Genomic DNA, 17838 nt, shown 5'->3' with positions numbered 1-17838 from the left:
CTATCTAAATATTGTAACGTATAAGAAGGTTTGGTGTAGCGTTTATATCAAGGATACCGGTGTTCTTAACATGCGTAATATAAATCCCTTTAATACAACAATATGAAATGTTGTTGATATTTTAAATAGGGAAACACTTGGGAAACAAGATGTTCGGTGCATGGATAAATGCCCCCCCCCCCCATAACCAGAGACATGGAAGATTTTTTTGTTAGGTTCAAACGATATACATATACATATATAATAAAGATATGCAACACAAATTATTCTGTCTGAACAGTATAAAATGTTAAAATATGGTAACTATATAAATCCGTGGCCAAGTGTCTGCTTTACACTGAATTTTCTTTAAACTCTCGTTTTTAATGTGCCCGTGTTGCTCAGTCTTTAATTTTCTATTCAAAATTGTACAGGAGAAACGTTACTTTAGATCACAATGGCATTATTACTTTTATTAAAACTAAAGTCCTCTATATTGTTTTATTAATTCCCTGTATACATTTCTAACAGTTGAATAAACTGTGATAAAACACATAAGAGACACTCTTCTTTTGTAATTTCACTGCATATCCATTCGGAACATTGCAATCATCATTTCCTAAAAACATTATAAAAACAGGTTCCAACACTTGGGAAACATCGAATTTCAAATGTTGAACATACCGACATTCCGATTGAATACATTTCATACTGAGTTGTTGATTCGTTTAACAAGAAAAAAAATATAAAACAATACCATATAGTGCTCATGGTTTGCTGTTTAAGTCACAATTCCTAGGACAGATGTAAGTTAAAGAACATTATGGTCATATACATTACAAACATATGTTGAACAACAGAAATATATGTTAATAGTTCTCCGATCTCACACGATCTGCATTTCTGCAAAGTAAAGTGACTCAGCAAATTGACAAATACATTTTGCTTTTGTTGCATGTCTGTTATTGTCCCCAGCATGTTCAAGTTTTTCATTCATATAGTCCTGGAGGTAGGCACTAGATAAGTTTAACAGGTAATTAGTTACTGTCTCCTGCAACAACAATATAATAAGTTAAACAAATAAACAGTTCTATATAGCTAAACATGCATATGTTAAACAAATACGCATAAAAGTCATTTAAATGTAAAATAAATGCACGCCCGCAAATATTCAAAATAACTGAATACAGTTGTTTATATGTGGAACACATATGCAGTTATCAAATGTCAACCAGATGCTCCGCAGGGCGCAGCTTTATACGACCGCAAAGGTTGAACCCTGAACGATTGGGGCAAGTATGGACACAACATTCAAGCTGGATTCAGCTCTAAATTTGGATTGTGATTAAATAGTTGACACAGCATAGCTTTCTGACACAGAATGAATGTGGTCTAATGAACTTAAAAAAATTTTTTTGCCTTTGAGCAATTCACTATGCTGTTGAATATTAATCCTCTCAAAAAAATGTTTGAAGAAATTTTCTTTTTATTTATGAAATCTGAAATGAAAAAAATTGACCCCCCAATTTTTTTTCACATCCCCCTTTCCCTTATTTCAAAACTGATCTCAATTCAAATTTCTAATGAAGTTTGCAACAATAACTACTCATTTAAATACATCATAAGATATTAAAATGTAAAAAAAGTGCTTGTTATCACTGAATGGTAAAGATTGTTTTAATCTATCAGTTGGTAGTAAAAGTGAATATACATTGTATATTGTATAAAACAATGATTTAAGTTGATTCAACTACTATTCTGGACAAAGAAAGATAACCCCAATTGAAATCCAATTGGAATTTCTTGCTATTGCACAATATTGTGCAATTACATATTTCTTGCTATTGTGCAATACTGTGCAATTGAAAATATTTGCAATTGCACAATACTGTTGAATTAAAGATTTCTTGCTATTGCACAATACTGTGCAATTGAAGATTTCTTGCTATTGCTGAATACTGTGCAATTGAAAATTTCTTGCTATTGCACAATAGTTAATATAATAATTTTGGATCCTGATTTGGACCAACTTGAAAACTGGGCCCATAATCAAAAATCTAAGTACATGTTTAGATTCAGCATATCAAAGAGGCCCAAAAATTCAATTTTTGTTAAAATCAAACTTAGTTTAATTTTGGACCCTTTGGACTTTAATGTAGACCAATTTTAAAACGGGACCAAAAATTAAGAATCTACATACACAGTTAGATTTGGCATATCAAAGAACCTCAATTATTCAATTTTTGATGAAATCAAACAAAGTTTAATTTTGGACCCCGATTTGGACCAACTTGAAAACTGGGCCAATAATAAAAAATCTAAGTACATTTTTAGATTCAGCATATCAAAGAACCCCAAGGATTCAATTTTTGTTAAAATCAAACTAAGTTTAATTTTGGACCCTTTGGACCTTAATGTAGACCAATTTGAAAACGGGACCAAAAATTAAGAATCTACATACACAGTTAGATTCGGCATATCAAAGAACCCCAATTATTCAATTTTTGATGAAATCAAACAAAGTTTAATTTTGGACCCTTTGGGCTCTTTATTCCTAAACTGTTGGGACCAAAACTCCCAAAATCTATACCAACCTTCCTTTTATGGTCATAAACCTTGTGTTTAAATTTCATAGATTTCTATTTACTTATACTAAAGTTATGGTGCGAAAACCAAGAAAAATGTTTATTTGGGTCCCTTTTTGGCCCCTTATTCCTAAACTGTTGGGACCTAAACTCCCAAAATCAATACCAACCTTCCTTTTGTGGTCATAAACATTGTGTTTAAATTTCATTGATTTCTATTTACCTAAACTAAAGTTATTGTGCGAAAACCAAGAATAATGCTTATTTGGGCCCTTTTTGGCCCCTAATTCCTAAAATGTTGGGACCAAAACTCCCAAAATCAATACCAACCTTCCTTTTGTGTTCATAAACCTTGTGTTAAAATTTCATAGATTTCTATTCACTTTTACTAAAGTTAGAGTGCGAAAACTAAAAGTATTCGGACGACGACGACGACGACGACGACGACGACGACGCCAACGTGATAGCAATATACGACGAAATTTTTTTCAAATTTTGCGGTCGTATAAAAATCATATTCAGTCACATGTGTAAAATAAATCTCATTTTCGCTCATTTGCTTTTGTGCGTATCATTTTGTTTTACTTTGTTAATATAGTATTTTGAATGTTTATATTGATTAGGATTAACGCAAGCTTCACTGCTGTAACCCATATTTTCACATTTTAACCGTATTTGTCACAGTGATTCGGTGGTGCCGCGATGCATCATATTCAGGGGTCGAATTCGTCTGAGGAAGGAACAAAACATTTTCAGATCGAACATTTCTGCGCTTAATTCGAGACGATGTATATTATGTTATATGTATCAAAATTATAAAAAAAATTCTAACAAAACTGGTGTACAGAATCTATTTATCAAAATGTATTATCAAACAATTACAATTCGATTAAAGCACGGGACACTAGGCTATGACATATAGTTTTCGTTAGTCGAGTGACGCCTTTTCTCGTAATCTTGACCTCGGTCTATTACACAATTCTGGATGTATGGTGGCATATAGGAGTACCTTGCAAACACACTACATTGTTTTTAGTTTATAGGTAGTGAATGATGACATCATTGCATATATATATATATAGTAATTACGATATTTTTACTATATATATGTATGTCCATACCTGTACATCACTTGTTACTGAATCCTCAATTGTATTATCTAAAAGTGCGTCATCGTCATCGGCATCGTCATTCGTATTAAGAGCAACCATTTCACGGTTTTGATTTTCACGGATTCTTTTGTTGTGTAGTTCTGATGCCAAGTGATTCTACAAAAAATAAGTATACGTTTGTCCAGTACTAATAATATTTCAATCAAAACAGCAGGAATGGGCCAGCCCTCGAAAACCATACACTACAGTTTCTTAATCAGGTTCAATTTGAATTAGAATTTAGAAAGATTTTTTATCGATCATGTCAATATCGAAGTAGCGACTACTGAGCTGATGAAATCCGCGTTGATTGATATTCAACAGCAGGGTTATGGATTCAGTGGGGTAAAGAATATACAATACTAACTGTACTATCAGTTTAACTATTTGTTTAGACCCTATCCCTTAGGTCATAGACCAGCAATATTGTTCTATATTTTTTTACCAACAAGCAAGACATGTCTCTTATCAACACATTAATGAAAACAAAATATTATTGAAAATATTTGTTGAAATTGAAATATCTTAAATAAAGAGTTGACAAAACAGATTTTAATACTTAGGTGAAAAGACAATCTTTTGTTTGGGTAAAACGATTTGTAATTTCCTGAACACTAAGCTTACAAATGGACCAAAAACAATCTAGTCCCTTTAATATGTGTTTGTTATCGAAAGAAATTAGTGTTTATATGCATATACCAGTACATGCATGTATAATTCAAATCATGTGATATAATGCAAGATAATATAATTTCAATTGGATAAAATAGATAATAGTTCACCGGACAGAAATTCAATTTACTTTTTCATAACATTGCAAAAAACCAACAATTTTCGAACTGCCTTTTCTTTTTAAGTATGTGTTTTGTGTATAAATAAATGGATATCGTTTATACCTGTCTAGTGTTGATGCCGTAACATTTATATATAAGTTAAAAATATATATATATATGTATATGTTGTACAATTGAGAATGGAAATGGGGTTTCTGTCAATGAGACAAGAACCTGACCAAAGTGCAGATCGTCGCATTAAATTCAAAAACATATAAATGAACTAGAATAAAAAAATCATACGAGACTAACAAAAACAAGACGCTCCTGACAAGCGCAAAAATGCGGTGGGTAAAACATGTTTTGTAAGATCTCAACCCTCTCTTTTTACCTCTAGCTAATGCAGAATAAAGAAACATAGCAATATGCACAGTAAAACTCAGTTTAAAAGAAACTAAACGAAATGACAATGGTTCATACTTTAACAAAGAACTACTAGCAGTCACTAATATGCCAGCTCCAGACCTAAATTAAACTGAGTGAAAGATTTTGTCTTCATCGTATGACAATCAAATATAATCCCTCCCGCTAGGGGTTTAGTATCATACCATCATAAAATATATGAGCAGAACATAACTCGTATCATACCAGCAACTGGTTTTAGAAAAATGTGTTTATTTCCGATGCAGAGACCCTATGAGTGAATCAATATTTATACCAAAATATGCAATCCTAAATGAGCTGCCAACAGTTATGTAACCATATCCCTTCTGAATAAGTCTGTTTAAGGTGAGGTTAGTTTTTAATGTGAAAGTCGACATGTTCGTGCTTTGTAAATAATATTACCATACAATATTGGATGTTAAATACCTGAACGTATAAGATGTCTGGATGTTGATTTATATTTACAAATGACATCCTTGTACCACTGATAAAATTTAGTAAGTGTTTTGACTACTTAGTGATATCGAAAACGAAAACCCAGGTGTAATAATTTTTCAGTTATTAAAAAAATAACTAAAAGAGTTTGAACATATATATTTACATTCCGACTTTTTAAATCTTTAAGCAGGTAGTTGAATTTTTTGACGACCATGGGACAAAGTAGTATATAGGGTATAAAAATCAAAACTTTTAACAGACTCAAAATCACCAACATAAGCATGCAATTTATCAAGTACTTCCAAATATGTTTTGACACTCTATAAGTAATTAATTTATTTGAACAATTTATTAGATATAAGTTTGTATTTATTTTACTTGTAAGTAGAATATGTAGTGCAGTAGTTGAATAACGTCTTAAACAAGAAACTAATCTATATTTATAAGTATATGTATGAAACAAAATATTTGTACAGAGACAAAGATATTATAAATACTTACTATACAGGATGTCATGTCATAAAAAAGAAAACAAATCTGATGTTATGTTAAGGAAATATTATATATATGTTGTTGTTGTGGTTATTTGTTATTTGTTTTGGAAGGCGGCTTACTTATGAAGTAATTGCCCCTTAATTCATTCCTTAATTTTTTTTAGTATTACATTTTTAGTATAATCTATGTAATTTTAGATTTACTGTATTTTGCATGAACCATTACATAAATATTCCTACTTATATATATTTTTAAAGTAATGGAAAAAGTGACCAAGAATAAAACCGACATGGTCAATACAGAAAAATGAGAAATGTTATGTATACTAAAAAACAGTTGTTTTTATCGGGAAAAATGGGGGAGAGGTATTTCCTTACACAAGATTTTTATAATTTCATCCAAGAACTTCAAATTTCCCAATCTGAATTTTCATATACAAGCTGCAATATCAAATGATCTGGTGCTATTCGGCAGAGTCTTCCATTTTTTTTTATTTTTTTTTTTGAAAAAGTGAGGATTTTTTTCTAATTCTTTTCAGATACTGCCATATAAAGTGTTATTCAAATATGATCAGTGATGTAGTACCTTAGCTTTGAATTCAAAGTCGAAATATAATTCAAATTAAACATATGGGCTTCACGTGATTGACGTTTCAACTGAAATTGAAACGTCAGTTTTTTTAACAACGCCTGAATTCAAAATAGACATTTAACCTCGCTATATTCTGTACTTGCCTATCCCAAGTCAGTAGCCTGTAGTTTAGTGGTTGTCGTTTGTTTATGCGTAACATAATTGTTTTTCTTTCCTTTTTGTGCATAAATTAAGCTGTTATAGTTTTCTTGTTTGAATGGTTTACAAATATGTCATTTCGGGTCTTTTTATAGCTGACTTTGCGTTATGGGCTTTGCTCATTGTTGAAGGTCGTACGGTGAACTATAGCTGTTTATTTGGAAGGGTAGGCATATCTCATGTGCTCCGAAAGAGTGAGCAGAAGGGTAAACAGATCAAAGTTTTCCAATTAGAATTGACATACATTTAATTCTATCATGCCATGCACTATTTTCGTTTTAGCATATATGTAGACATTATATTTGTGAATATCTTAATACCGAGCGTTTATCTAGACACACCACATTCATAGTAATTAAACAAGAGGCTGTTAGAGAAACAAAAAAAATAATTTATACAGAATAACAAATAAACCATGTTAACCTACCAAACTTCTTCAAACAATTTACCAAGGAAAATAAAAATAATCCAAAATGTCATTTATCATTAAAAATGTATTTTAAAAATGTTTTAAAAGTTTAGTCATTCCCTTCGTACAGAAACGGATGAATTCATCAAAAATGATTAACGAGAAAACTTAAATTCTGAAAATTGTTAGTCACAAAACATATCTTAATTTGCCAAAAAAATCTTCAAAGCGTTTTTATGTAAATGACAATGTTTGGCAGTCGCCCATGCCAACGCACGCTCCACCCACCATCAGCTGACCAACAGTCTGTAGCCCGCCCACCCGGCCGCCCGATCGCCCGCCTGTTCGCTCATTAATCGTAACTTAATTCATGGGGCTTTATAAATTCTACATGTTTTACCGTATAAGGTAAAATGTGATATTCCGATTTCAACAAAAAAAAATCCACATGTACAAAATGTACATTCAAACAATATATTTGTCCAAAGAAAGTCATGCATATTGTTGAATTTACTTGTTTTAATCTTCGATAGCCAAGAGTTACGATCCACTCCCCTCCTCTCTACCCTTGGCAGGTTAAGCTAAAATTTGTGATAACAATGTTGCACCATCTAACGGTCGATAAAAATCACGCTCATTCCAAATAAACCATATTTGACCAATAGTAGCACTTAAACTCTCTTAAGTGCGGAGGTAAGAAAACTAGAGGCTCTAAAGAGCCTGTGTCGCTCACCTTGGCATATGTGAATTAAACAAAGGAAGCAGACAGTTCATGAAAAAATTGTGTTTAGGTGATTGTGATGTGTTTGTACATCTTCCTTTACTGAACATTCTTGCTGCTTACAATTATCTCTATCTATAATGAACTTGTCCGTGTAGTTTCAGTGGAAAATGTTAGTAAAAATTACAAATTTTATGAAAATTGTTAAAAATTGATTATAAAGGACAATAACTTCTTAGGGGGTCAATTGACCATTTTGGTCATTTTGACTTATTTTTGAGTCTTAAATTGCTGTACATTATTGCTGTTTACAGTTTATCTCTATCTATAATAATATTCAAGATAATAACCCAAAACAGCAAAATTTCCTTAAAATTACCAATTTAGGGGCAGCAACCTAACAACGAGTTGTCCGATTCATCTAAAAATTTTAGGGCAGATAGATCTTGACCAGATAAACAATTTTACCCTGTCAGATTTGCTCTAAATGCTTTGGTTTTTGAGTTATAAGCCAAAAACTGCATTTTACCCCTATGTTCTTTTTTTAGCCATAGCGGCCATCTTGGTTGGTTTGCCCGGTCACAAAACACAATTTTTGAACGAGATAGCCTAATAATGATTCTGGCTATGTTTGGTAAAATTTGGCACAGTAGTTTCAGAGGAGAAGATTTTTGTAAAAGTTAACTAAGATTTTCAAAAATGGATAAAAATTGACTATAAAGGGCAATAACTCATAAAGGGGTCATTTTGGTCCTGTTGACTTATTTGTAAATCGTACTTTGCTGAACATTTTTGCTGTTTACAGTTTATCTCTATCCATAATAATATTCAAGATAATATCCAAAAACAGCAAAATTTCCTTAAAATTACCAATTCAGGGGCAGCAACCCAACAACGGGTTGTCCCATTCATCTTAAAATTTCAGGGCAGATAGATCTTGACCAGATAAACAATTTTACCCCATGTCAGATTTGCTCTAAATGCTTTGGTTTTTGAGTAATAACCAAAAACTGCATTTAACCTCCATGTTTTATTTTTAGCTGTGGCGGCCATCTTGGTTGGCTGGCCGGGTCAAAAAACACAATTTTCAAACTAGATAAATCAATGATGATTGCGGCCAAGTTTGGATTAATTTGGCCTGGTAGTTTCAGAGAAGAAGATTTTTGTAAAAGATCATGGAGATTTACGAAAAATGGTTGAAAATTGACTATAAAGGGCAATAACTCCTAAAGGGGTCAACTGACCATTTTGGTCACGTTGACTTATTTGTAAATCTTACTTTGCTGAACATTATTGCTGTTTACAGTTTATCTCCATCTATAATAATATTCAAGATAATAACCAAAAACAGTAAAATTTCCTTAAAATTACCAATTTAGGGGCAGCAACCCAACAATGGGTTGTCTGATTCATCTGAAAATTTCAGGGCAGATAGATCTTGACCAGATAAACAATTTTACCCCCATGTCAGATTTGCTCTAAATGCTTTGGTTTTTGAGTTATAAGCCAAAAACTGCATTTTACCCCTATGTTCTATTTTAAGCCATGGCGGCCATCTTGGTTGGTTGGCCGGGTCAAACAACACAAATTTTAAACTAGATACATCAATGATGATTGTGGCCAAGTTTGGTTAAATTTGGCCCAGTAGTTTCAGAGGAGAAATTTTTTGTAAAAATTAACGACGGACGACGGACGACAGAAGACGGACGACGGACGCCAAGTGATGAGAAAAACTCACTTGGCCCTTCGGGCCCGGTGAGCTAAAAAGGTAGGGTCTAGAGTCTACAAAGTTGGTGAAGTAGGAAACAAAAAGATACGTTGACATTCCAACATTTTTGCAAGAAACATGCATAATAACTTCTTTTAGTTTGTTAAAAACATTTAAATTGTTATTTAATATAATTGTCGTATGTTTTGGGTGTAAAGACAATAAGCACGCAATTGAATACCTATATTTTCTACATTTACATGTGAATATGTTATATGTGGTTTTTGATGTTATGCATTCAGTTACGACGTTACGACTGCATCCTTTTAAAAACATCACCTAGTATCTCCGAAATTCTATCTCAATCCGCCAAGGATGGAGAGGAGGGGAGTGTATCGTAATCCTTGGCTAGCAAAGATGAAATTTCGATGTTCCGTATATTTTTGTTCAAATCTGTTTTTCCTCGAAGCATGATTGCACATTTTTAACCGTTGTTATCACGGGTTTTTTTTGGATTAAATTATAAACTATCGAAATGAAAATTCTAAAGGTAAGTCATTAATTAGAATGTTGTGCTTGGAAGTAATTTAAGGCCTAACGATTTTATTTAAGAAAAATGCGCAGAGCGAAAAAAAAGTACAAGATATACAGTATTTATTTTGGAAGGATATGATGTTGTACAGAAACTGCTTCTCTTCGTGTCTTATTTTTTATTTAAATATTGTTTATCTTAATTAGCTGTAATGATAATGTATATAGTTTTCAGTTTGCATAAATGTCAGATTTCTACCTAAATGAACTTATTTTCTAAAATCTTGCTGACTTGCTTTATTTCTACCTAAATTAAACTTATTTTCTAATATCTTGCTTACTTGTTTACTGTTTTTACCCGTAAATCTCTTTGTCAATTATATATATTTAATCATGTCTCTGCAAAGGATACAGTGAATGAAGCAGTCAATCTGTGCCTTTTATAAGTGACCATGACCTTATTTGGAAGAAGTCTTCTGTTAATCTCTAGCAAAGTGCGTTTGATCTCACGTCGCCCCTGTGTTAAAAAAGATTAAATATGAAATGCTATTTTAGATACTACAATACAAACTATTTGACCGATATTTCCTTTTAACAAGTTCCATAAAAATAAGAAAATTCCCGAAGGCCATATATAAACCGTACGTTTGAAATTATCATTTATTTTCCTTATACAAAACCAAATGCTACTATAATGTTTTATTACAAACATATGATCTTATTCTTTTCCTTTCTTTTTCTATAACTCTGTCCTAAGAATAACTTGTTTTTCATTTCGGCAGAGATTTACCACATTTCGTATGAAAGAAAAAAACCATTGATACTGCATTTATGTCGTGAATGATAATACCATTCAAATACGCTTGACCTGTAGGTCAAATCATAGATTTTGAAAACAATTTCATGTCCTGTTTAAACATTTTTCATCATTTGACACGCATAATGTTTTGCTGAAATTCTGACCAGTAAGTTTAAAAATGTGAGAATTTTCGTGTCTGAACACCTACTATTTACAAAAGACATTTTTAAAATATTCGGAATATTGATGCATCATTTTAATGTTTGCTGTACACCTTTCAGGATAATATGAATGCTACTGGTCGCAGCCGAATTTTAAAGTTCGTAATGATGACGGAGGTCGGTATATGAGAACAAAATCTGATTTCAGTGTCACAGTGACATTTTATTACCCAATATTCCGAACAGCCACACCCAGCCAACCACAGCAATGCTACAGCAGGGATTACAAACAAGATAGAAGTTATCATTGTCTGCATGTCTTTTTCAAAGTTGCCTACGGCCCACATTGCAATTCCAAAAACAAATGAAGGAAGGGCAATGGTTAATACACAGTATATAACAGGCCACCAGATATTTCTGCAATGCCGTCCAAGTACCAGATGCTTTGAGGAAATTGTCTTAATGATATCATTATACAGCTCAGAGCTAACCTGTGAAAAGATTCAAATTTAACATTGGATTAGAAACACTACCAATTTTGTTAATAGTTATGTATACTTTGCTTTTATTAGTATCGATATGAAAACTACATCCCATTTCACACAAGGAAATGATTTGCACAGATATTCCATACCTTTATATCGTTTATCGTTTAATTTTTAGCGCAAATAAATGCTTCTCAAATTTAAGATTTTTAACCAATTTAAAATCATATTCTACCACGTTTTCTTTTATTATTTGAAAACCTCCAATCATGCAATAAATGTCCCTCTTTTTTTATTTATTCGACACTGAGGACCAATTTTAAACATAACTTCAAAATGATGTAAGAACTTGTGTAAAAATCTTAGCCATAACAGAAATGTTACCCGAAGTTTGGGTTCTGAAAAAAAATTTAAGATTTGCCTACCTTCCTCTTATAGGTATACACATGGAATATATTAAGTATAAAAATAAGCTGAGGCATGTTTGATACGACAGACATATATAGATGTGCTTACCAACAAACGTATAGACAGACAGAGTGACATCATAAAGGCCTAGCCGACTAATTATCCCGTAACGGACAGATTTCATAGCGAATAACCATACCAATTTGTGCGGTCAGACACATTATCACATTTTGAACAATAAATTATCTTCACGTCTAGGAGTACATTAAAAACTGTTGATGCAAGACAATGTACCATCAGCACGATTTAAAGTTATTTTAGAAAATGTGCACGGAGACGAAGGTGACCTAAAACAAAATCGTTCGCTACATTCTTTTTATATGGATAGTCGACATATAATGGATAGAAACAAGTGCATATGCATTCATCTCATGATAATAAAGTACAGGTAGTTGATGACGCATATGTTTCCAATGACCGTCCTCATCAATAGTTTTGTTTTACAAATTTTACCTGCATTGGTGGTATACTAAGTGATTCTGGGACATACTTCCATCTAAAAACAGGTCCTCTACAACTGAAATGACTTTTCTCCTCATGCAGAAGATCCAGGTTCCTATTTCTGTTCACTGTAAGTAAAGAAATATTTATCTTTATACAAACAGGATTCAATCAATTTCATTAGATGTATATATATATATATATATATATAAAAGAAGATGTGGTATGATTGCCAATGAGACAACTGTCCACAAGAGACCAAAATGACACGGACATTAACAACTATAGATCACCGTACGGCCTTCAACAATGAGCAAAGCCCATACCGCATAGTCAGCTATAAATTCATTGCATAGTATGTGATTGATGTGACTGATAATTTCCTTTCTCAACACAGCACAGTGACATGAAAAATTATCGCTAGAACTTTTGGGCGCACGTGCCTGCATCAATTAAACTAACAATGTCGTGAAGGGTATTATAGTGATCAACAGATTATCATTAGTCTTCAGTCATAGACAATTTCGTTAATTTCATTTAACCAAATTAAACAATGTATGACCTTCTTACACGCATACTAAAGCAATTGCAACTAAAACTTTCAATCGCGTATTTTTGTTCAGAATAAGGGTTTGGACGACTGAAAGCCGAAAGATCCTGTCAACAACTGTGATAGTTCCCTATTCATAATTCATTATATTACATTCCTATATCTGTTGCTGAAATAGACTCACCAAAATTGTTTCCTTTTGTCGCTTGTTTCATTAAGTTTGAATTGGCCAGTTTACTGATTTCGGTTCACTTCTGGTATTAATTGAAAAGCTTGCCGTTAACTTTTGTAACTATAATAGGCCTTCCCTTGGAATCAAACCCCTACTTGAAGTTTGTATGTGTGACTGACATCAAGACATCGACATATCAGGTTGATAGGGCAATTGGAAACCACACCTATTTTTTATTTGGCTTAACTTACCTGCATCACGCACCCGATTTAATGTCAATTCATGGTTATATTGTTGCCCTGCGAAAGATGAATAAATAATGTAATAAGGAAACTATTTTTACAATTCCTTAGTATTATTTTTAACATTGTCAGACAAGCGTGTGGTTTGGCTAGTCAGGTTCAACCCACAATTTTTTTCTTAAAATGTTCTGTACCAAGTCATGAAAATTGAAGTTGTTATCTGATAGTTCGTTTCTGTGTGTGTTACATTGTCGTTTTGGTTTTTGTTGCACTTCAGTGTTTCTGTTGTTTCGTTGTTTTCCTCTTATAGTTGATGTGTTTCTCTCAGTTTTAGTTGCCGAATTTATTTTCTCTCAATCGATTAATGACTTTCGAACAGCGGTATACAACTGTTACCTTATTTACTACATGAGGATATTTTGCTTTGGATATGAAACATGATATAGTTTCAGAACTCTTCCCGCAAACTCTGACACCGTACTAGGCAATAAAGCCTTTTAACAGTTGGATCAATATAAGCAATACAAAAATACCAACTGTAAATTGTCCTTTCCGGAGATTTTTCGTAATTTTGAAATTCATTGAGAAAAGTCTTCCTCAAATTTTTCAATCATAAACGTATGCACTGATTTTAATTCTTTAGGGGTTGTTGCATCAAATTCAATGGTCTATAAGAATAATTTCATTTGAACGTCCAACTTTAAACCGCGTGATTTTTGAAAATGTTTGCTCTTAACGAACGGTAGCATCAAATTTGTCATTTCCTAGAGATCTTCAGAATTCTAATTACAACTATGTCCTTTATAGTGACATGGATATCAGCCCTGGCCTACAACATGTACAATATAATTGTTTCCTCCCTTTTTTTTAATTTCTTTTCCCTTCACCTATACTTCAATTTTCTACTCATGTCTATCAAATATTTATATGTTTCAATACCATTAAAAAACATTATCCGTATGTACATTCCAATAGGCATCATTGATTAATGTAACACTTTTTGATATATTGATGAGTATGCAAAAAAGACAAACATTGGTGGCCTGCGGCTGTTGTCTACTCTGTTGTCGGGTTGTTGTCTCTTTGACACATTCCCCATTTCCATTCACAATTTTTTCATGTATTTAAGGTTAAAATAAAAGACTTAATACCTTCTGCTTCAATGGCCAATGCAAGCTTAGGAAGCCATACGTTCATATCTCCAGCGCCATTTATGTAGGTAAATGGTCTAAGATAGCCAGGTATCTCACATTCCTCTTTTAAGACTGGGATTATGACATTTTCTTTCATTTCAGCTAACAACTTTAATATAGCGAATTCTACTTCATATTGACACCAATAACTCTTACTGTACTCCTCTGTCAAAATAAACATTGTTTTCGCGGAGTTGGACATAGCATATTCTATATTTTCTGTTATTTTCATTCCTGGAATAAAATCCGCTGAATGTTCGAAACATTTAAAGTTATAGTCATTTTGTAAGTGCTGTATTACTGTTCCCACCCACAATCTGTCACTTTCACTGTATGATATAAACACGTGGAACTTCTTTCCATCAGGCAGCTCTTTTCTTTCAACTGAACGTTGCTCGTCTCCCTCAATTACCGTAGCCATTTGACAATTGTCTACGCTAAAATCAAAACATTTTATTGTCAATTCTAAAATTATATTTCAGTAACTCTTGATTAAATTGATTCTGTATATTTTCAAGTAGTCTCTTTTGTATTATTATTAAAGCAAGTTCCAAAAGAAGGGCGAAATATACCAGAAAGACATCTAAACTCATTGATCGAAAACAAACTGACAACGCCATGGCTAACAAAATAAAAAACACAACATAGGAAATTAAAGTTGCATTTTTGTAAATATCGACAACGCAGTTAATTTACCATAGGAAGTCCTTTTACGACTAAAACTGTACCACTATTACTATATCCTAGAATGCACTACTGTTATTTTCAAAGGTTAGAATATAGGTATGTGTGGCATATTTTTAACGTTTATATGCATACCCGAACTTCTTAGCGTTTCAACTAACAGTAATCTTCTTAACTACCCCTACCTTGACTGTAGGATTATCACAGATTTCAATGTTAGCAATACTAGAACGCGGGCATTTTAAGCTTGGTTGAAAGTATGTAAACTATTGTAGGATGAATTTTTGTAAAAGATTCTATGTCTGGAAAATTTCAGAAAGAAAACCCATCTACCTTTTTTCAAAGCCCATTATTTTTTGTTTTCTGTTATATTCCATTATTTTCGCGTTTCTGTATACTATGAGCATACGTATACATATCATACATCAAGTGTATTTGGTATTAACTATCGATTCTTAGTTTGTACTCACTGGCGATCACTGCTATATTATATAGAGAGTATCTATATACATTTTGTAATTATAGTAGTATAATCATAGTATACATGCAGATAAACGCGAAAATAACTGTCCTGTCCCGAGTACTTATGAACATTATATGTTAGTTCTATTCATGTCCGACTAAAAAGTCGGTCTGATAACGTAAACAATATCCGGAAGCCTTTATTTTTGTTTTTCTTCCAAAATAACCCAAACTGAATAATCATAATAATGGATGACAAATGCGACATATCATGGTACTTATAAGACACAGAGTCATGACGATTAGTTTATTGTGGAAGGAAGAGGAGCGACACACAAAATGCCGTCTTCTCGTTTGAAAGTATAGATGCATATGTATATTAACTGGTAACATTCCAAAGTTACGGCTCTATCAGATGAAACATAGAGACCATATTTGTAAGTCATGCACAATTCGGTAATCTTAGTCGTGAAACCGACACAAGCACGTTAACAAAATTAATTATCTATGAATAGTCTAGTTCTCCTTAACAGAGACGTGGTTTGTGTATTTACAAAGTGCCACCTATACAAACATTTATTCAAATAGAGAACTCTCTAAAAACCCTTTTGTTCATATTAATACTTATTTATCAGAATAATATCCTAAAAAAACATAATGTTTCAGTTTTTTAAAGAATTTGAAAACAAGACTTTAATTATTGCCAGCTTACTGTGTTTACATGTTTTTGACATGAAATGCCTAGAACCTGTTTATAACTGTTCTGATTACATATTGGAATCATGTCAGACTACCGTAAATGTATTGTTAAGTAGTCAACCAGTCCAACATTCACGATTTATGTATCCAGTCAACATCTTACTGTACGCCTATTTATCAATAAAAGTTCACAATTTATGTCTGATATTGTCAGTTCATCATAAGCACGATATAAAAAAAGCAAAATTCGAATTTGATCTATATCTTACCAAGATAAAAAAAATACAATACGTATCAAATCAATATCTTCATGCAGGAAGAGAAAAAATATGGCAAACTAATTGACCGAACAGACAGGCAGACAGACAGACAGACAGACAGACAGACAGACAGACAGACAGACAGACAATCGAAAGTCCTCATCGACTTCGCCGGTAGTGGGATAAAAATCATGTCCATTATGTGTCCATTGTTTTGCTTTTTTTTTTTGGGGGGGGGGGGAGGGGGTGTAGTGGACTGATAATCATATCCATTGTAGTTTATTTTAGGGGAGGGGGTAGCATGACCATTTGATTTTTCGGATTTTGGAAAAGAATATAACAAAATGAAGAAAAAGTTGTAAATTAAAAGTGAAGCCACGCACAAAAATAATGAGCATCTTGTCCACAAATATATAGGTTTCGAATGAGAGATACAGAATATTTGTCAGGTTTCGAACGAAATGATACGGTTCGGTTGTACTAGAACGGTGTTTACAATGTTTATTTCATTACTCAATTTCAAATCAATGTGTTTCCCCAGAAGATATATATGCAGTTATTTTCAGAATACAGGTATTTATGCTGAGTCTTAATACAATCTATCATTGAAATTAATTGAAATATTGTATGATTTGTACAGTAAATTGTGATTTTCGGTTCTCATCTGCGCACTTCATTGGTTAATAAATGAATAAAAAAAGTTCATTGAGAAAAAAACAAATATGGCGGTATAAATATACATTTTGTAATAATATACATGGTGTATGCTGTTATGCACACATATTCATATTTAAATGTTATAGATAACTTCTGTTGAAATTTCACCTTATATGATAACAATTCCGGATTTTGACTGGTTATTAATATATTTTACGCATATTCTAACATCTTTGCTCATTTAAAACAAATTTACCCGTTTTTTACCACTAACGGTGAATACTCTAAACATAATTTAAATAAGTGGATGTCCTCGTTTGTGATATTGAATTTAACTATATTTATAGCTTTTGAAATCCATTATAACTTTTATGTGCAAAACATAAAATATAACTATACCAGCTTGAATACCATTGATTTCCAGAATGTTTTAAGGTATCATAAGATGGTATATGCATATAATGTACTTTATACTCATCAAGACACTAATGCAATATCTGAAAGAAGAGTTGGTCAAATATAAGAACTATCTACTAAACAGA

The 17838-nt window shown here is 32.4% G+C and overlaps 1 protein-coding gene across 2 annotated transcripts; it reads right to left on the bottom strand.

Moving 5' to 3' along the window:
* Positions 1 to 465: 465 nt before the first annotated feature.
* On the bottom strand, positions 466 to 16263 carry LOC139493285 (uncharacterized). 2 transcript variants are annotated; one of them, XM_071281528.1, is made up of 8 exons: positions 14493 to 16260; positions 13351 to 13398; positions 12390 to 12505; positions 11214 to 11474; positions 10436 to 10540; positions 5872 to 5907; positions 3686 to 3832; positions 466 to 1030 (listed from the first exon to the last, which is right to left on the bottom strand). In XM_071281528.1, exons 1-8 carry the CDS (start codon positions 14953 to 14955, stop codon positions 866 to 868), a joined length of 1341 nt encoding a protein of 446 aa, XP_071137629.1. In that variant the 5' UTR covers positions 14956 to 16260; the 3' UTR covers positions 466 to 865. The 2 variants fall into 2 exon arrangements, with proteins under 2 accessions (XP_071137629.1, XP_071137630.1); XM_071281529.1 differs by lacking the exon at positions 13351 to 13398 and having other exon boundaries at positions 14493 to 16263.
* Positions 16264 to 17838: the final 1575 nt, after the last annotated feature.

The sequence above is a fragment of the Mytilus edulis genome, chromosome 10 (genome assembly GCF_963676685.1).
Source record: "Mytilus edulis chromosome 10, xbMytEdul2.2, whole genome shotgun sequence".
Lineage (NCBI taxonomy): Eukaryota > Metazoa > Mollusca > Bivalvia > Mytilida > Mytilidae > Mytilus > Mytilus edulis.
This window is presented reverse-complemented; position numbering and strand designations above follow the sequence as displayed.